Source organism: Lissotriton vulgaris, chromosome 5, assembly GCF_964263255.1.
Source record: "Lissotriton vulgaris chromosome 5, aLisVul1.2, whole genome shotgun sequence".
Taxonomy (NCBI): Eukaryota; Metazoa; Chordata; class Amphibia; order Caudata; family Salamandridae; genus Lissotriton; species Lissotriton vulgaris.
This window is the reverse complement of record NC_141693.1, coordinates 1,996,055,209-1,996,077,040: the sequence shown is the minus strand read 5'-3', so window position 1 is coordinate 1,996,077,040 and position 21,832 is coordinate 1,996,055,209. Positions and strand designations below refer to the sequence as shown.

At 44.1% G+C, this 21,832-nt stretch overlaps 1 protein-coding gene across 1 annotated transcript in view; it reads right to left on the bottom strand.

Annotated features, from left to right (window-relative positions):
• TTF1 (transcription termination factor 1) overlaps positions 1-21,832 on the bottom strand; it is a 101,454-nt gene that overhangs the window by 31,793 nt on the left and 47,829 nt on the right. Inside the window, exons 4-10 of the mRNA XM_086924763.1 lie at positions 19,860-20,045; positions 19,440-19,518; positions 16,735-16,865; positions 11,644-11,881; positions 10,991-11,080; positions 3,830-3,895; positions 974-1,059 (exon numbers count right to left, since the gene is read on the bottom strand). Coding sequence (XP_086780889.1) covers positions 974-1,059; positions 3,830-3,895; positions 10,991-11,080; positions 11,644-11,881; positions 16,735-16,865; positions 19,440-19,518; positions 19,860-20,045 — 876 coding nt within the window. The remainder of the gene's footprint in view (positions 1-973; positions 1,060-3,829; positions 3,896-10,990; positions 11,081-11,643; positions 11,882-16,734; positions 16,866-19,439; positions 19,519-19,859; positions 20,046-21,832) is intronic.

Below are 21,832 nucleotides of genomic sequence, written 5' to 3'. Positions count from 1 at the left end.
GACAGGTCCACCAACGGGACATTCCACTAAGTAAAGATATACTGAAAGAACTACGAGAGCAGACACTACTCGTGCTCAGCAAGATGACACCAGTTGAGCTCGTCCACCCTTATATGGAGGGATACCACCAGGTGAACAACTATCAGGGAAATACCTTGAAAGTCAGCCAGAGCCACTGAGTATACAGAGAAAGAGCGAACGACCACCCTGTGTGTTGCAGTACCATTGGCAGCCGTGCTGAGAGTCAGTACCGGGATACAGTCTATGTCTCACAAACTACATATTTTTCAAAGTTTTTATGCATCCAATGGGGTTCAATGTAGGAGAGTAAATGTGAAGGGCGGGGGACCCTCGAACAGCTCAAGCTATAGGTAATGTGTGCTATAGTATGTCTTAAATCCAGGCCGAACCGGTCACACTTTCACCACATTAGTATGACAGGTTTACAGGTGCGAAGACGGCTCATTTCATTCTAGCATTGCTGCTATTTGCAGCTACATTAGAAAAGCATTTTGCCAGGAAACATTGCTAGGAGTAGTGTTTTGGAAACCATAGGGTTACTAGCGGCACGATTTTAACCCCGGCTGTCCGGCTACGGTCACCCCCACTCGCACCGAAATGGTTATGAACAAGGACAATGGTCCAAAGGCAAGAATGGGGGCAGCACACATTTAAACAAGGTTCCATTGTCGGCACTGCTGTGCTTTTAAAGATTTCAAGTTCAATGTCCCCTGGAATAGAATAGACCAAAGACTTATCTACACAACAGAACTTTGTTGCTTACTTCTTGTACACCTACCATTAAAAATGGAGCCTTGTTTTATGTGCCTTGCCCCAACTTTTGCCCAGTAATGCTGCCTCACATTCAGTGGTCTGGAGGAGATTCGAAGACATGACCAATAATGGCCCCATCTACAGTGGTCTCACGCAAGGTCACGCATCAAGCAACATCAAAGCAGCTGTCACAACCCACCTGGAAATGTTTTTGTGTTCCACGAGGGAACATTACGAGCCTTCAGTCTGTAGAACCTCGCCTGCACATATGCCGGGGGGACGTCACTAAAAGTGAATATAGAAAATAATTAATATCCCAGTCCTCAAGAAGAACAGGACAAAAACAAGAGACAACACATGTAGAATGGCATATTTACACACAATAACATTTATGACATGCATAATGAACACCAAGTAAGCGAGAGCATACTGATAACTTTATTGTGCACTTTACACTACTCAATGGTCACGTGTAAATGGCCCCTAATGAAACTGTAAAGGATGAATCAAGCATGGCAATACTACTTCCTGGCTTCCTGTTAAGCAAGCTGTGATGAAAGAAGTCTATACGAGCTACGTGACTGCCAAACACTATCAAATAGAATTAATGTAGGGCCTTTCGATAGGGCTTTTTAAGCTAAAGTGCTATTTTTCTGCAAATTCCCCTGGGGATTCTTCCACTGCAAATAATAGTGCTTGAGAGGTCAAGGATGTAGGGCAAGAGTATGAACGGTCGGTATCGCCAGAGTGTGCAGACAGCCTGACATGCTTATTTCCTTGCGCTTTGTGGTATTAGCCCACACTTTAAGAGATTGTCGGAGCACTAAAGGTAGCATTATATCTGTGCACATGCACAAAAGACCCATATTCCCTCTTAAGCACAACTGAATTTGTGTGGCGAGACAGTGGGTCTGGAGGAAAGCGCACATGATGAGTTGTGGAAACTCCAACAAATAAAATCTAACTATTTAAAGTGAATTATTTTTTACCTTGGCAATGTGTTGGACTGCGAGAAGAGCATGTAAGTTTGCCTCATCCCGTAGTTATTTACTCTTAAGACAGGATATTGAACTAGATGTCGGTTTTTTAGTTTTATATAACATGAAATTTGTGAATTGTAAGTTCTGCAGAAAATATGATTTGCTTGTGTATAGCTGTACTGTGGGTGAACTTTATGTATTTTAAAGCACAAGTTACTTACCTTCGGTAACAATATATTTGTAAGAAACAGTAGTTAGTATTAGATTCCTTACCTTAGAATATCCCCAGGCGTCAGACTGGATCCGGAAAATTTTGCGTAGCAGTACCCTTGCGCATCGGTAGACGTTGTCTGCGGCTCCACGTCCATCGCCGTTGGCGCCGGGATAACGTCCCCGGATAACTTAGACGCCGCCCTCGCGCGCTGACGTCAGTTCTTATACACAGCTTTTCCGCACCAGAATAGCAGAGCCATGATAAAAACCAACACTGGTGACATGAAAACTAGGGCCCTGAAAGGGGATGACCTTAACCCTAGATATCGGTTCGCAGAATGGGGAGGATGGGTGGGGTGGTAAGGAATCTAATACTAACTACTGTTTCTTACAGATATATCGTTACCGAAGGTAAGTAACTTGTGCATCTGAAAGAGACAGGTTAGTATTAGATTCCTTACCTTAGAATAGATACTCCAGCAATACCAACCCCGGTGGTGGGTCTGCGAACCAATGATCTCACCAGAAAGTCCTGGAGAACAGAACGGCCGAAGAAGCCATCTCTCTGGCCTTTGCTGTCCAGGCAGTAATGTCTTGCGAACGTCCGTGTGGAATGGGCAAGAAGACCCACAGGAGGCTCCTTTCGAGCCAGAGAGTAAAAAGCCTTGATACAAAAGACGACCCATATAGAAATGGTTCGTTTGTGCACCGCCTGTCCCTTCTTAGTGCCCACGCAACCAACAAAGAGTTGGTCATCCACCCGGAACTGGCGTGTGCGATCCAGATAATATGAGAGCGCACGTTTTGGGTCCAGACGACTCCTACCGACACGCTAGGGTACTGCTACGCAAAAGTTTCCGGATCCCGTCTGACGCCTAGGGCTATTCTAAGGTAAGGAATCTAATACCAACATGCTTCTTTCAGATACTACTATTAATGTAACTTAAGTTGATAGGATAAATTCGCTATGTACTAAAGTTTTGATTCATTGAATGTTGAATTTTTGAAGTAAACGCAGATGATTGGTCAGAGCAGGGGGGAGGCCTGTGGGAGGGGGCGAGATGCTTAAATAAAAATAAAAAAGAAGTTGAGCAGGGCCTGGAGGGTTGGCAGAAGCAACAATAAAGTTTGGGGACATGGTGGGTAGATATGTAAGAGGGGAACATTTGGAGAGAAAGCAAGCAAGAAAACACAGGTTCCCAAGGAAGACAAAGGAAAAAGTAGGTTACGGATGTACTAGTCAACCATTCAAAAGGATGGAACAGAAGCTATGCTCCAGGGGAGGGGCAAACACAAAAAGAGGAAGGATTAAAATGAAAGCAAATGACATGGATAAGAAAGTAAACAAACCAATGACAAGCAACGGGCTCCGCTCAGCCCTAGAGTATGTGCTGGTATCGTCCACAATAGTTCTTTCAAGAAGGCGAACCCTAAAAATTGAATAACGCGGTTCTACATGTCACACTGCAATAGAAACTTTGGGTAGTTTCACCAGGATTGCACACCAACAATTTTGTACTCACACCACATCATGTAGGCACAGAGTATCCCCATATGAGGGTAAAAATGAAGGACCTTTATACCCCACTAGGGCCAGGTGTCTAATGGACTCATCATACTGGGCATGCTGTATAAAAGGACATATCTAAACATTCTCAATATAGAATACGATCCATCTTCTAGTTACTTTAGACGTATACCAGCATACTACATGTATGTAGCCTATGTGTGACACACAGTGAAGAGGCTGTATTACTCTCAGCAGTGAACATAGTGTGACTAGATACTGACTGAGTAGTCAAAAAGTGAATAGCTATTCAGCACCCTATCCATGATAGACATTATATAAATATATAGGTTACCCTATGCATTCTGCCAGCTCCTCCCAGTTCAGGTCACTGCTGTCTTCCACTCGTGACTCGTACAGCCTGGTAAAAGAAGGGATGACATTCAGAAAAAAAGGCAAACACTAAAAAATAGTAAGGTTACCACCTGCCAATGCTAAATAAAAATCATCTCTCCACGCAATGCAGGATTTCATGAAAAAATGTATCATAGACCACGCACTAGATTAAGTTCATTTTATATTATAAATCCACATTGTACAACTGCACTTGAAAACACCGGTGAACTAATAAACAGACCATATGTGGTATGAGGAGGTTTTAAAAAACAATTAACCAATCGACACACAAAGCGAGTTTCAATTTAGCCGCTGCTGCTGGAAACCCTCTTTATTCTTTACATTTTTAAGCATTAGGAAAAGATACTTGGCAAAAGCACCAGCCCTGCGGTTAAGTAACAATTGTTCAAGACCTCTGAACTCCATGGATCTATGCTGAGCCTGTAATAAACAGATCAATTATGCACATAATTCATTTTATTCGTAAACATGTTCTTTGGAGTCCATTTTAGATTCTTCTGAAATTCCAATAGGGCCCTTAACTCTGAATTCCTCCTGGGCCCTAACCTCAATAACAGTTGTATTCTATGCCAAAGTGAGGATCATTCAGTGGACGGAATCGCTACAATTGTAGAAAACAAGTGTGGCAATACTCTGGTCCGTACCCATGGATAGATCATCGCCATTTTTGTAAGTTTCACACATTTCCATTTCTCTGAGGTTGGTTTCCAAATTTGTTACACAGCTGCCCGGACAAGGCACTCTAAAAGTGATGTGAGCGCAAACCCCAGCAACTGGTTCTACAGCTACAACACTCTGCAGCGGAGAGCGTACCCCACCAAGCATACTTGACTCTCTGGTTGATGTGGAAAGTAAAAGTCCAGTGCAACACAATTATCAGAGTTTGCAAAAGGATATCAATGTCCAGCCAGAGGTATGTGGTAACAGAACAGTTTACAAAATATAGGATAGGTTCCAAATGTTGGACTCAGATAGAACACAATACACAAATCCTGTCAATTACAATTACAATTGTAACCTCAAAATGAAACCGGTTATCTCTGAGGAAAAACGGGTAACGCAATTTAGGTAAAAAGGATCCCATTACATACATTCAATGTTTCTGGAGTTATATTCCTGGAGCTCAGGACAGGCATGTCTTTTCCATTCCAGCTAACGCAAAGCAGTGTGGAACCAGCAAGATCGTGATGGTACTCACAAACTATTATTGTTTGAAAGCAATGGTAGGAACTCACAGGACACTAACTAAGGACGGTTATGAAGTTGCTTCCCAAAAAGTTTCTTTAAAGTGAGGAACATTCAGTGTTCATGGTCTTCTTGGTTTGTAAACAGCTAGAACAGCCCAGAAACCAGCAGCAACAAATCCTAAATGACCATGCACGTGGTACTTGCTTCCCAGTTGATCTACGCGTGTGTAGAAACGATAAACAAAATGGGTACACAATACCTGGCCCACAGCAATGGGAGTAAACTTATCAGAATACATGGCTCAGCAAAGACCACAAATGTGTCTCTGGCTAAGGCTAGCTGGTTAGTCAACCTGGTGCCAGACGATTGTAACCAAAATAAAGGTGGAGCAGGAAAGAGTGTGCTCACCAGGGAAAGTCACCAATTAGCAGTAACATGCTGGAAGAGCAGACAATCTCTCAGCAGCCTGGCTCAATCTTTGATGGAGTATTCAAGAGACTTCAGCAGATGTTTGCAAATATCTGCTGTAATTGCGGTAGTCAACCTGTCTGCCTAAGGTCGCAGGTAAGGTTTAGAGCAGGCTTCATAGCATCAGTATGGTGCTGCATGGATCCACCTACCAGAGTGCAGAGGTACTGCGAAAAAGTTTTCAGATCCAGTCTGACGCCTGGGCAATATTCAAAAGATGAGGAGTCAGCAGCTAGAAGGGGTTCTCAGAATAGCATCACTCACACTGACCCGGGAGTCAAGTGATCCGGCTCCTCAAATGAAGACAATTGGTCCAGCTGGAGTACAAATTTTTGAAAGCTGGGAGCCATGTTTGGCTCAGACTTTGACATCATTGGGAATCCCTCTATGGTGCTTCACACTATGAATGACTGAGGGACAATCTTCTTCCACCACCCTACTTTCTTTATATTGATACTCAAAATGCCAATGGATTGGATCCTTCAACTTAACTTTAGGTGGAGTGTCCTGCTCGCCTTCTAAACAGAATTTGACTTTGTTCGGAGTAGCTTTATGTGGCTGCCGTATAGGAGCAGACGTTTTTAGTCTGTGTGACTTAGAGCATTCTAGAAAGAGCTGAGTTTCGTCTGCAAGTGGGATCACCTGCAGATGTGTAATATTAATGGATCACTAATCTCATCCGTTTACTGGGGTCAGATGGCGTTATAAAGTCCCTAACTAGATTAATTGACAAAGTCTTTGGACTTTAAAGAGAAGGTGAGGAAAGCGAAGGGAGAAGCTGATTCTTGACAAATATGAGGGAAGCTAATGTAATAAATAGGACGAAAGAGGTTGCCAGAGGCAATGTGGGGCAGAGTGCAAATTCTGGTGCTTTAATTGGGCCCCTGATGGCTGTTCGGGGGCCACAGATGGGAATACAAGCTTAGGGGGCTAGAAGAATAGGGAGTACCCACATTGTCTCTCATCTGAATGAAAGAAAATCAATATTTGACTAACGCAATGCTGGTGCTGCATGCATTTGAAGGTGTGTTGAATGTCCACTGCTGGGGCTTTTAAATGTATTTGCTATACCGTGGTCATATATGATGGCTGATAGCATGTTTGGGATTTTCCAGTTATCAGAAAGGACATGTTGACGGGGTTTACAACTATGGCAACTGCTCATTTAAATTTTTATTTCATAATATATAAAATCACAAGTCATAACTGATAAATACAGATCCATTGTATTGTGTCCACAGTACATCACATGTGTATAACATGTACAGCTGAGGGAAAATAGTGCTAATTCTGCTTAAGCAGCACGGCCTGTGGGCATTCACCAGTGTTCACATACCCCACCAGTGTACCTGGCAGACCAATTTTTAGCTTGCGTATCTTAACCTTCTACGTGCCAGCAGGGTCGACCCAATCCCTCCTCCCCTAAAAATATTATGTCTGATTGAAACATATTTCCACATCATAGTTATAGGCCAACCGTGGGCCCCATATTTTCTCATATTTTAGGGGGCATCAACTGGTTCTTGCAGGTCCCTCACCACCAGGGCGCCGCAACTCATTTCCAGCTTAAGTGCTAGGGTCTTTCCAGAGCCCCACAGTTGGGTAATATCTTGTTCGGCCATCAAACAACCTAAAACTATGAACAGTCCACAGTGTTGTGGGCCAAATAAATCTGAAAGTGGCAGTGTTTTATGCCACTTTATTTCAGCAGTGAAAGATATTCCAACATGTGTTAGTATGCTTCCTTTTAAAGCATTTAGCAAGAAAAGGAAATGCACATTATGCAAGGTTTGATTGAAAATAGTAACTGGCGTAGGACTCTGGAGTACCCGATAAGAGTGATAATGAGATAAGAAATGAAAAAGACTAAGAACACTTAAGACTCACGGACAGGCTTGTCCATCCAAGGAATTTCCAAAGGGAGAGGAGTTGGCTAGGGCGGTCGTCCGTAAATCTGGGGAACTGGGTTTGAGTCTCAGCAACAACGCTGAACATCCTGTGATTCTGGGTAAATCGCTTAATCTTCCTGTGCCTAACAAAAAATGAATGTGTCCTCATGTAACACAACTGGTGCGATGTAAGGCGCTCCGATACCCAATTCAGGTCAAGTACGCGCTATATAAAACTATGTAACAAAAAAAAAATTCAGCCCAAGACCGATATCAGGCAAAATATGAAACAACTGTAAACAGTTAAGAAAAGGAATGCGTTCGGATTGTACTCCCAGGTGACCAGGCCAGATTCCAATGAAGCAATATGTTGGATTTATTCATTAGGAGCAGGAGTACAGGAACCACCAGTCCTAACAGCTCCTCATCAGCAACCCCCAAACACAGAATTCTTACCCCCCACAAATTCTGATGACATAGTTTATGTTCTAGATAGAAAAATCTCAATCTTTGGTTTCCGTAACAAAGAAGCAGATCATAACAGAATGTAACTCGAACACACATGGACTAGGTTATTTAAAGTAAAATGCAGCAGCAACATATCGGTCTCTACGCTTTTGTTTTTCCTTCTGATCCAGTTTTTATTTTATTGCTGACTTGCTAGACTGGGATAACCCAGTTTGACTGATGTGACACTCTGCTGTAACAACAGCTTGGACCCTCTAGAGGATGCTTATTTTATTTTAAGAGATATTCTGCACCGCACTAAGAAGTAAATTAGAAAAGACTCACTTAAGAAGAAAAATCTCAAGAAGTCATATAGACATTGGCAGGCAGCCTGTCCTCCTGCCGGGTTGGTAGAGGCCATGTCCTCTGCTTCCCTGGTGGAGGATGATGTGATATAGTTTTAGATCCCTGCCTGCTTGACGGAGATCTCTAAGCCTTGACAGCAGCCAATGGGAAGGTGATTGCTCTGACGGCTAAAGAGATTGCGGAGCAGGTGCATGTTTTTTTCTCCCCTTGTTTTAGCTTTTTCACGAATGAACTCTCAAAACAGGAGATTCCTCTTGAAAGAGAAAATATCAAAGAGCTCGATGTGCAGGGAGTTTTGTTACTCCGGATGGGGATAGGTAGGGGGTTTCAGTGGAGAAATTCAGTGACTGTGCTTGGTCTGATGGTTCTGTAGTGGATATGTTTCCAGGTCTATGGCTTCCAATGGTGGAACTAAATGAGGCTCGTCTGCTGCAAACCTAAACACTCCCTGTACGGTAAGCGGTGCAAGGGATTCCGTCAGTCTGTTATCTTTGATTTGTGGTAGATCATTAATGAGAAAAGAACACACTTTATCCTGGCATGCAAAGCTACGTTTTAACTAACAAATCTTTCATTCTTACAGACTGATTCAACTATTTTAAGGTTGTTTTCATATGAATGCATGTATTTATAAACACACACAAAATAGAATAAATTGCAAATTCTTGTTAAATCATCAAACGCCATTTCCCTGCAGAATTTCACATCAACATACTTTATGTTCGAGAACGAGAATGACTAAACTGAAGAAACCTGGAAATGCACCGGCCCACATGTTAGTGATTAATGTTATTCCTTTCCTCTACCTGCTCTTCCAACATAGCAAGTAACTAATATTTATTTGTGAAAGCAGCAAAGACCATAGCCAATATGGGTCTGGCTCACATTTCAAACCTCTTGTTTAAAGACAGATTATGGTATTACTTACTCATCATCATGGAAAATTCACTCTTTTTACAACATGGTTGAAAGTAAAACAACAATAAGTTCTCAATCAGCTTGAACTTCCATTCCACTAAATGCCTCAGATAATGTTCTGATCAAAAGAATGTCTCAGTCGTACTTGTAGTAAAGAGATGACGAGTGATCAAAACGACAGTACGTTTATTCTGGTAAACAAGACGTTTATTTTTGATCTGATATGCACAAGAGCAGGGGTACAGAAAGATGTCAGATTTGTACCTCTCACAACCAGATATTGAAATGTCACCATATCTTCAATTGTCAGGTTGGTGTTTTAGATTGGTAACTGTAAGATTGGATGACTGAATCATTAGAATAGACATTTTCCCAGTGGATGACCCTAGTGCTTGCAGGATATCTCGCACTTGCATCTAACAGGAGACATTCGGCAAAAGACCTTATGCGTCAAACATATAGTAGACGCATCATATATTTTGGCATCACCACAGTAGCTGCATCACTCCCTCCTCCCCGTACAACAAAGCTTTCAACACAATACACTACTGAGTGCCCTGCAAACCTGTTCAGTGCAGCTCAGATATGAACCACAGCTGGGCATCAATAAAGTCACAATAGCACACAATGCTCAACAGCAGCGCACCCTGGACAAAGCTGCACACGAATGCAGAACCAAATCAAACGACAGTGTTTGGGTGTAGCTCTGCACGCAACTTTGCCTTACACTGCGTATTACACAACATTCAACAGGACACATAGGACGGAATAATCAGCACATATCAAACACAATACAGACATTCCACACAGAGGGATCTCACAAATACAGCAACCATTATAAAACACAATCACAACTTCCAACAGACAAAATAGTGAGAATAATCCACACTCATCCAACTCAGCTCAGAAGCACTATACAGCAAGACATAACCCAGTACACAACAGCATCCCACTCTTCATGAAACAATGTGCCACTCCATGATAACAACTAACATTAAACCAACACTCCACAGCTAGCGTAATGTAAGCGAATACAGTGAGAAAAAACCTGTCGCCACACTCTTGTGGAGAAGTGTAGCTCAGGGGTTAGAGGCGGCAGACCTGGAGCTTGAGTTCGGTCCTGGACCAGGGTTCAATTCCCCGCCTCGGCGGGTCTTGGGCTCAATAATTCCACGGACTCGTTAATTCTCGCTCTGGTGCCTTCTCGACTCACGGGTTCACACTCTGCGACTCTGGGCAATAGCTTGCTTAATCTCCACAACGGCCCCTCGCGGTGGGATGCCTGGCTTTCACCTTGTGGATACCCTGCCAGGGTTATCTCACAGGGGAATACCAGGACGGGTGCCCTAAGCAAGCGCGGAGATGCCCCAGGGTAAGTCGTGCGCTATATAAGTTTCATTCATTTCATTTCATTTCACTCTTAATGACCTCAGATACATGCTTCAAGTCGGACAGCGCACATGCATGCACTTGAACTGGCACAGACTTCCAAACCGCTCCACACATGCGAAATACCATTGATCACTACAGCCAGACATCAACACCAGTTTATCAAGCATGCCCACAGTACTAATGATCCAACTCGAACAATAGAAAATAAAAACCGACTCTTGTTTGTGATGGAATCCTCAAGGACAGGTTGGGAACGCCGCCCTATTGAATTCGCCACTATACACATCTCTCCTACTCAACGGCCCACCCACATGTCATGCTTGATAAGATTCCCTGTCCTAAAGCCTCACAGCAGATTACAACTAAATTAATTCCACCATGCCAGCCTCTTCAACATGCATATAATGCTCATCACAAGTCCAAGCCCATACCTCTGGATTAATCTGATCTTGGCCTGCAAGGCACTCGATCCACGGAACACTTTCGCACCCCGGGTCATCTTCTTAGTTAGGATTCCATTCCTGGAACATGGGAGAACAAGGAGTTCGGTTCTCAAATAGAAACAACATAGCTTGCAATCTGAATTGTCTATTTACAACGGTGCTAATCCATGATGGACCAATAACAAAAAAGAAGGCTATACTGTTTTAGGATGCATCGCTCCCCTTAACACCATGTGCTCCGCCCTTGCATCTTGCAAGCTTTGTGTGTTATGAAATTACGACAAACAATTACACTTTCCTGTTCAAAGTGGTGGCCACGGTTACACACAAGAGGGGGCTAGATAGTAGCCAAAGGCACTAGACAAGGTTGATCACAAATTCGTCTTTTAAAGGCAAGAGAGGAAGTGAAAGATGTCAGCATGAACTAATGTCTGCAGATTAATATCACCGGTAGAGCTGTGCTACAGCCATAGGGACAACCAATGCTGTAGCCGTAGGAGCAGTTCATGGTGCAACCAGAAACTTAGGAACAAGATCGGCAGAAATGTAGAAAAAGTTGTCTGTACACGCATTCCTGAAGCCCTGTCACAAATGAAAAAAGACACAAGCAGAAAGTAAAGCGGTCAGTCATTCGTAATTACCATTTCAGCTTGCACTGCATCCAGTTCCTGGTCCCAACTTTGGCTGACACATCAGCCCATGAAATGCCCTTGTAGAGCTGTTCCGGCAACAGCACTGGAATATCTCCACGGCGGCTTTGTACAATCTTGGAAGCCATGCTTTGCAGCTCTTCAGGAGACCGGGAATTGACAATCAAATGCTCCACTGCATGCATCAACTTTATTTTCTCCTCCTTGCTCCAAGCTCCCCGGTTAACAGCTAGTTCAAACAGGAAAACAAACATTGGAGTATTTTCTAGCATCTCACACCACCTGCATCCCCATTGGTGCTTGGGGAAGCAGTCCTGGCTTCCTAGAGTAAGCCCGCCTAAACACAACTTCTGGTCTGAGGCACAATCTTCAGATGGACATGCAAAAAGTCAAGCAAAGTAGTGGTCCATGAGACCTGATAAAAAGAATTAAATCATATTTCCTCTGAATCGAAGTACATCCTCCACACCTGTAAACGACATTACAGGCAATTAGATTGCGAAGTATGACCCCAGTGTTTAACTGGCCTTTCTAAGACCTTTTACAGTATACTGGACTTCTATCTATCTCAATTTCTTCAACCCTTTAAAGAGACTGAAAATTCCTCGTCGTTCTGTCCAGCAGGATAACCTTTTTGCCTTCATTTGAAGAATACTCTGATCAGTTTCTTTTTTATGAAAACAACAGTAGTTTGCCCTGCTTAAAAAAATCCCCTGGTCACAGAATGTTTCATGCAGAGATGGAAACCCATCTTGTGAATCCCTTGTGTTGCATGCAAGATGCTATCAAAACGCAGACCTCAGAAGCATGGAATCCATGGACACTGAAAGTCAAGGAACCAGAGAAACGGTCGGACTGTCACTCACCCTCCAGAGAGACCAATGCACACTCATCAATCGACCTTCTTGCTCATGCCTACCCTCACACCCTCTCAGCCCTGTGCAATGCATGTATTGGGATCACACCAGCCATGAACTTGTTTTCCTTCCGCGGGTAAACTGCTGCCCACTGCAACAAGAGCACTAGACACAAAGGAACATGCATATCTCTGAGCTAGCCAGACAAAACCTTTTCCCTTCTAACACAGGGCTGAAAGGGCAGGAAAAAGCTTTGGTTTAAAGGTTCCATTTAATTTCAAGGGGTATTTGAAGTACAGTTCAAGCTTAAAAACTGAAAATAAAACTGAAAACAACAAAAGTTTCAAAGAGAAGAATTCGGAATTTTAAACTGGGCACAGGCTTAGAAGGAGGGTAGGGTCAGAACAAGGGCTGCAGTTGCCGACTGGATCATGCTTACGGTTACTGTTTCGGTGTAAAAATCAGAGTTCGGTTAGAGATAGGGTCCAGGTTTGGGTTAAGGCCGGGCAAAGGTTACCGCTAGAGATCCAATATTTTTCCTGGTTAGTGTTTGAGGCAAGGTCTTCGCATGAGGGCTAATATCAGATCAAGGGGTATTCTTGGAGATCAAATCTGGTTCCTAGTGTGTACATGTAGAGTCAAAAGAGTTCAGAGGCAGGGTCAGGTCGGTATTAGGATTTAGAGGCAGGGTCAGGTCTGTTTTAGGATTTAGAGGCAGGGTCAGGTCGGTATTAAGTCAAGTCAGAAATTTATATAGCGCCCTACATACCCAGAGGCTCTCAAGGCGCTTGAGGAAGGGATGGGAATTACTTGTCGAATATCCAGGTTTTAAGTTGCTTTCTGAATGTTAGGTGGTTCTGAGTGAGGCGTAGGTGAGTGGGGAGTGAGTTCCAGGTTTTAGCTGCGAGGTAGGAGAAGGATCTACCTCCCATGGTGGTTTTATTGATGCGAGGAATGGTAGCAAGGGCTTGGTTGGAAGATCGTAGCTGGCGAGGGGGGGTGTAGAAGGAAAGTCGTTTGTTGAGGCATTCGGGTCCAAGTTCGTAGAGTGCTTTGTGAGCGTGGGTTAGGAGGCGGAAAGTATTCCTCTTATTGACGGGGAGCCAGTGGAGGTTTTTCAGGTGGCTGGAGATATGGTCTTTGTGCGGGATGTCTAGTATGAGTCTGGCTGATGCGTTCTGGATGCGTTGGAGCTTTTTCTGGAGTTTTGCGGTGATACCGGCGTATAGGGTGTTTCCGTAGTCCAGGCGACTTGTGACCAGTGCATGGGTAACTGTTTTTCTGGTTTCGGTGGGGATCCAGCGAAATGTTTTTTTGAGCATGCGGAGGATGTTGAAGCATGAAGATGAGACTGCGTTGACTTGTCTGTTCATAGAGAGTGATGAGTCCAGAATGATGCCCAGGTTCCGTGCGTGGTCCGTCGGGATGGGTGCTTTTCCAAGGGCCTCTGGCCACCAAGAGTCGTCCCAGGCGGAGGGGGAGGTGCCTAAGATAAGGACTTCTGTTTTGTCTGAGTTCAGTTTCAGACGGCTGTGCTTCATCCACTCTGCTACTTCTTTCATACCTTCATGTAGGTTGGTTTTGGCGGTGTTGGGGTCTTTGGTGAGTGATAGGATCAGTTGGGTGTCATCTGCGTAGGAGATGATGTTGAGGTTGTGTTGGCGAGCGATGGTCGCGAGGGGGCTCATGTATACGTTGAAGAGGGTGGGGCTGAGTGAGGAACCTTGGGGTACGCCGCAGATGACTTCAGTGGCCTCGGACTTGAATGGTTGGAGGCGGACTCTCTGGGTTCTACCGGTGAGGAATGAGGTGATCCATTCCAGTGCTTTTCCTTGGATTCCGATGTTTTTGAGGCGCTGTAGAAGAGTTCTATGGCAGACTGTGTCAAAGGCTGCGGATAGGTCTAGGAGGATGAGGGCGACTGTGTCTCCATTGTCCAGTAGAGTTCGGATGTCGTCTGTTGCTGCGATGAGGGTGGTCTCCGTGCTGTGTTTGGCTCGGAAGCCGGACTGTGAGGAGTCGAGGGATTTGTTGCTTTCGAGGAAGGCGGCGAGCTGGTTATTGACGGCTTTCTCGATGACTTTGGCCGATTTAGAGGCAATGTCAGGTCGGTATTAGGCTTAGAGGCTGGGTCAAGGTATCGGCCAGAGGTTGGATAATATTTAGAGAAGCGTTGCCCCACCTGCCAGTAGCCTGAGAAATAAAAATATTATAAACTCTTGCTTAGTATTGATTTGTTTTTCTCAGGCCAAGGCGTGGGGGGGGGGGGGGGGGGGGAGGCAGAGGTGGGGACAGGCTGGAGGTGATGTGTGGGGGGGGGGGGGGGGGGGGGGGGGTGTTTTGCACTGCCTTCACCGCGCATGTGGGTTTGGCCTGCTGTCTCAGGATGGCCAAACCCACATGCACAGTGAAACTATCTCCAACCCGGCTGCATTGCTGGGTTGGAGAGAGCAGGCACAGGCTTCCAGTCTGTGTGGGAGTGCAAATCATCGGCGCTCAGGGCAATCCTGAAGCTGATTTCAGCAGCCTGAAAGCAGTGTCAGGATTGGCCGCAATGAACTCTGGGCGCCTATGCCTGGAGAAGCGAGGAGCACGATGCAGCGATCAGGTAAGTGTTTTTACATTTTTTATTGTCTCTCCCATAACCCTTCCACCCTTCAACCCGCCACTCTGTCAACTCGCCAGCCGCTACTGGGTAAGGGTAGGGTCAGGTGAGCCATAGGGATTTATTTATGGTGTGCCTGGATTAGGGATGGGACATTGTCAAGGTCAGAATCAAACACACTGATTTTGAGAAGTAGGGTTAGTCCCACTACAGCTGCATTTTTTAGCAAAGTTGGGAGTTCTCAGGAGCAGTATTAAGATGCTGTAGAAGGCCGCACTACTATGATCAATTAGAACCAAAATAGGAAGTCTCCTTTTTATCCCCTCATCCTTGCTGTATTCTTTTGGCCAAAAACCACCCGCCCTTTTGGTCAATAGTGTCATATGTCTCGTGCAGGCTCATTGACGTTTCCCTATGTGAGCATGAGCACGTTGCAGACCGTCCTCTGCTTTGCGCACGTTACTCTACAAACATATTTTGCTTTGTGCCATACTGTACTTTTAGACAGAACCTGCTGCTGTTTTCACCTTCTGTTCTTTCCTGGGATTTAGTCTGAACACTGTAGAAAAGTTCAAACAACAATGCCCCTTGGTATTCTGTTCTGGTAGGCCTATCACCTAGAAAGATCTCGCAAATGCAGCTGTTTGGAACACGTACCTTTGTCACGTGGGTATGCACAGATGGGTAATAACACACTCGGGGAGGGACCGTTCCTGGGAAAAGATCATGACAGCACCTGATATGTATAACTTACATCTGTGTATCCTAAGGAAGGGGGTCTGCTGCCAACACCCAGAGATCTTCCGATTTATAATCATTTTTGCTTCTGTAGAAGGGGAAGGAAGTTAGGCTACCCTGTAATAAAATGACAGCTTCTTTTATGATTTATGGACTACTTACTATGCAGACCGTAGGTGTGTTAGGCATTTTCTTACTTATCGTGCCCGTATACTGCATACTAGAGCACAATAGTTAAAATAAACATTTTATACTTTCCTCGTATCTGGCAGAACTTTTTGTGGACTAGTACGAGTGTGAGAGCGAAAAGGAGTGTCCGCCAACTGCGATCCTGAGAGGGTCGGGAGTGTTATGTTCTGGGGTGTCTAATCACTTGTTCTTCTGGGAGTAGGAGGGTAAGTGAGACACTATAGGTAGTCGGTCTCGGGCTCATGGGTACTCAGGTGGTAGGACGACTCAGTCCCTGCCTACGAAGATTCCATTTTCTTAAGAATAGTTCTGTACCTCTGCATGAATCCCTGCAACAATAGTCCGCCCCAAAAAATATAAACTGTAGTTGCCTCTAACTCTATATTAGACATCATGGTTTACTCTGTGGCACTGCACTCTCTGGGTGTCTCTTACCAACCATACAAAGTGACCCATTGTCTCTGGGTCCATGTCTGCAGCACTAGGATACCTCGAGGCATTTATATACTTTATGAAACTAAAACTCAAACTCCGCTCACATAGATATTGCCAATAAAACGAAATACATGACACACGTAATTGCACATAACATCATGCAGTGGCGATCCGTGAGCTACGTAATCTTAACACTGAAACTGGATGAATACCAGACACCCATGCTTCTATGCACGCAAGAACATCAAGGATGCTTACGATTCTGAACCTGGGAGAACTTCAATGCAACGGAGAGCCGACTGCGGCCAACACGGTCGGAGATCTCGTTCCAGTTGTTGCCACAAGTGGCGTGTTGTCGTATTAACTGCTCCGTTTCCTCCTGGCTGTATCTAGCAGAGGAGAAATAAAGGTTACAAATCTCCTCACCCACAGATTACTAGCCAGTTCAGACAATTCCACTACGAGACATTTCACCCTTGCCTAAAGGGGTGGAGGTACTGTGACGTACATCAGTTAGCAGTAACTTCATTATGGGAAACAGGGGAACAAAAAGAGGTGTGGATGGCAAACATAGAACTGGACTGGTACACTCGCAGGCCTCTCTGCAAGCACAGACCATCCTTCTCATCAAGGCCTGCTACCCCAAAGGGACCTTCTGGGTTACCGCAAGGAGAGTTAATTTGTGCCACTTGGATGGGAAACTAATTAGTGCAGCTAAGAATAGTAGTACCATGTTACTGGTCGTACAAAGGCACCACCATAAACCTTTACGCTGACAGACTTCCATTCAAAGTGAAGTCACTGGAATACATAAAGCAGGCACTCTAATAACTTTTTTTGGCAAAGTTTAATCCTTTGCCTGGAAGTGCAAATATTATCCAATGTATTGGTTCTCAATTGACTTGCGTTGAAAGGCTGGACAGCTGACTTGAACTTACTGGGAAAAGAACATGCGACCCTCAGATGCCAGTGACAGGCATTTACCTTATCAAGCCATCTTACAGAAAATATATAAAAGCACTTTAATGCTAAGCAGCTGAAGTTATGAAACTGTGATTCCACTAGTCAGTTCACAGGGGCACTGGCAGGCCTAGGTCAGGCACCTCTGGATGTTCCTCACCCACACACTTCCGTTCTGGAAATCCACCAGACAAAATTTCCATGATATATTTAATATACAAATAACCTTGACTTTGTAAAGACAACACATTGTTATTCATGCTGCTCTCTATAAACCAGAATTACCATGATCGGATCCATTTCTAAAGACCTTGTGCCGGTCATTATTAAACTCATTCTAGCAGAATGGAAATCCTGTGCGCATATATCTATCCACTCCTAGCAGGCATAGCTCATATACCTAAGGGGTGCCCAACACACTTTCCACTCCCTTCAAAGTTGCTCGAGCCAAGCAAAGCATATTTGGGACAAATTAGGTACGTTTCCCCTAAAGTGTAATCCCGCCCTAGATTCCACAACATTTACACTTCCATATCTACCATTATGCAATCTCCAAAACTCCACATAGAGGTACTACAGCACTCACCGGATAACATTTGTCCTCTGCGACAGACACTTATCTACCTGCTTAATTTCTCTATTCCACTCTGGTCCTGTTCTGTCTTGCTCTCTCTCCATTCCTGTCCTATCATTTGTTTACAAATTCCTCTAATAATGGTGACCTCAAACCTTTATTTGTTTCATCAATGAATTTCACAATGTTTACACCTTCATTATTCTCCCAACACCGGAGCTTATTTGTACTCCTTATAAGTCAATGAAATAAATTCAATTGAGAGGACAGACAGACGGTATGTATGTTTGGGGTCACTCCAACTTTCTATATAGTCCACCCTTTTGTGAGTTGCTTTTCAGTACTGTACTCTGGTAAAAATGCAATACAATTGCTCGGAACAGAACAAACAAAAGAAAAAAGAAAGAAAAGCTTCCCGTAATCAAATCAGGACTAAATTAACATCTACTTGGACTGCAGGGAAACGCAACAAGTAGCAGCAACTGTGACAAGATTTGCAAGAATCAACAGGCATCAGAGTGCTCCCATCCCCAGACCGGCAGTAAACACCGGCCCGCCCAGACATCGCAGCATATGAACCCATGATGGCAATCCTATAAAAGATTTTAAATCAACCAGATTCAAGTGCAAGTGTCACATTGAATCCGGATTATACAACCATATTAAGCCAAGAAGCCAACACAGACTTGCCACCCCCCATTAACAGAGAGCAAATGAGCGCACTGAATGCACAGACTCAATCATATAGCCCTTAAGTTTACCCACAACCCAGCCTACTACTGAACTTCAGGAATAGAAGGCAATCCTAAGGTCCCTTATCAATCAATCAATTATCGGATCTACAACTACAAGCCGATTCCCCACTAAAGGATTTTTACTCCATTACTATAACAAACCCCCCTCATATACTAGCAGAGGGATAGCTTTCGAAAGCAGAACATCCGGGTCCAACTCTCTCCTAGATCGTCCTTCGCCTGTGGCTGATTACTCTGATCCTGCTCATGCTACCACCTCGAGAAATATACTCCCTCCAGTGCATTAACATCTCCCACTGACACATAAATATCCACCTCTTAAACCCACAAATATTAGAGTTTGATTCACTCTTGGATCTATCTTTGCCTCACCCAGCCCAATCTACCCACTTAAGCACTTGAGTCATCGTCAGATACAGAAATTCTCAAATGAGAGACAGTATCGATGAGCAAAATCATCACGGATACGGTTCCTCTCCACCAGCCCATATAAGTACCTTACTGTTAGTGTACACTACTGTTAGAATAAGTATATTATATGGATGTCGTCATCTAATCTGGAGCTTCGTGGAATGACTGCATACAGTCCGTCTAAGGCAAAATGTTTGAAAATGCTCTTAAATCTTGTACAACTCCTCCTTGGTATGAACAGCACATGGGTTTATTGTCCTTACCTGCCTTTGTAATTCTGAAGGTCGAACATCTTCTGCGCTCTGCTCATCACGAGTTTATATGGTCGTGGAATCCCAGCAGCTTTTACCAAAGAAAGAAGAGACACCATGTGCGTAGAAGAAAGAGAAGGTGCAAATCTTTTTAATAAAAGGTATATGCAACAGTTAGCAGAACACTGGTAGCACATTAGTCTCCAAATCCAGTTTCTACGAGCCACATGGCAAAGCGGATTTTTCATTAACCCAGCCCCTTTCTCAGACATTAGTGTATAAAATACACGGGTCTGAGGAATCACTATGAGGTCAACTTATATATGAAGCCACTCTACCCGTAAACATTTTGCAACAGAGAACATACACAAACATACACCATTGCGTAACAGCACCTTGAGACAGATCAACCCAAACATTCAGCAAACTCACCAATATAATCGCTCAAACAGTGTCGCCTTTTCAGCTCTGAGATGGCCTTGGCTTCTTCAGGGTAGCGATGGGTGTGCGTAACTTTGTCGGCGGCATCGATCCCAGTCACTTCCAAATAGTGTTGCATGTTCTTCCTAATCAGTTCATTCTCCTCTGCAGTGAAGCGGCCAAATCGGATAGGGATCCCTGAAATTCAGGAGAAATGCTGATCAGGACCAGTGGGAGGGTTGAGGTGTCGGGGGGGGGGGCTGTTTGGGAGGTCACCTTACAGAGCTCACTTCTAGCAAAGCCTTGCAGCATCTCCACATGTAATAACATTTACTGCATCACACAGCAATACCTGGCTGAGAATCAAGCGCACAAATAAGAAAAAGCAGATTCATCCATCAGATGAGACTGGTACTGGAAAGAGAGGGCGGAGGAGAACCTTTCTAAAACATAATGGTCTTCAGTTAACTTTAATGGTCCAATGCACAATTTATTTTTTTCACAAAGTGTTACTTAGGTGTATAAATAAAGCATTCATTATCTGACAGTAAATTTAACATCCAGATTGATCAAATCACAGAATTGTGGAATTTACAATAGTAAATAGCAAGTACAATAGTTGGAAAATCTACAGGCATGGCACACTTCCCATCATCATAAATGTATGCTGGGATGGGCAAATGGCTGTAGGGGCCGTGGATAGGAAGGCCAGAGATAAGGGAGAGGAGGGGATGGCACTGAACATTGCGTTACTGCTCACAAACATTTGATTTAGAGATTCCGTAAAACTATTAGAAGCAGTTTCCAACCCATGAAACATCTAGAATACCACTCGTCAACTTGTGTAAGGGGCTTCGCGGGGTAGGAAAGCGAAGAAAGACACCACGTGAAAAGGGTTTCTCCTGAGGGAATGCATTTTCTGTGTGGGGGAAAAAACACATTTAAAAAAGGAATAAAGTGCAAATGCATCTTTCTTTGTGATATACGCGGACGCATTTTCAGTTGGTCGAAAACAGTTTATACTCTGTGTGTACTCCTGGAAGTTTCTAGCCGTTGTATTTTAGAGTGTCGCCTGGAAATCTACATCTGTTGTGTAGTTCGAGGAGAATCCCTGGGGTTTTACTGAATCACAACTGGCATGAATTGACTGTAATGCCAGACAGAATCGACAGGAGTAGATTTAGGACCGTGACAATGAAGGCTTCATGATTTGGACCCATTTTCTCTAACCATGTTCAACATCTACGTGGAAGCACTCAGGGCTTTAAGAGCAGTGGACCGTATATTAATTCTCTAATGAGCAGACAACACCATGGAAGTGTGAGGATAGCATCTCCTGAATATTAATTGCGCTAATGTTTCGTGGAGTTAAATGCAGACAGACTCCTGATGGAGACGAAGCAACACATACAAGCGTGGTCACAGGAAATAACCCTCCATGAATCACATGTATTTTAAATGTACCACAAGAATACCTGGGATTCACGCTCACCTCTCCCAGGTCCTCAGGACTATCCCTAAAGTGACATTCATGTTTACCTCTAACCAAGTAGGGCAGGAGTCAGGTTTTGGCCAAGAGAGGGGTAACTCAGAGTCCCTGAGGGGTACACAGTACAACAAGGGATCCATACGAGCCACACACAGACTGCATCTCCTTTTTGCAGACTCAAGAAGCTTGCTATAACTTATAACAACATCAAGAGAGCAAACGTCACAGTCATCCATGCAGCGGAAACAAAACACACAACAGGTGGTAGACAAACCTTGGAGGATTAAGAGGGCAAAGATAACACTCTATCCCTTACTCCTAATTTCTCATACAGAGCTGTAACTTCTAAAATTCATGTTTCTCATGTCTCACAGAAAGATGGTTGCATTATTTACACGTGTGGTTTCCTGTCAACAGTGTGGTCACTGAAAGGTTCCTTCCCTTTCTCAATGCCATCTCTAGGACCCAAATGTACTTTGTCACTCATTCAACACTG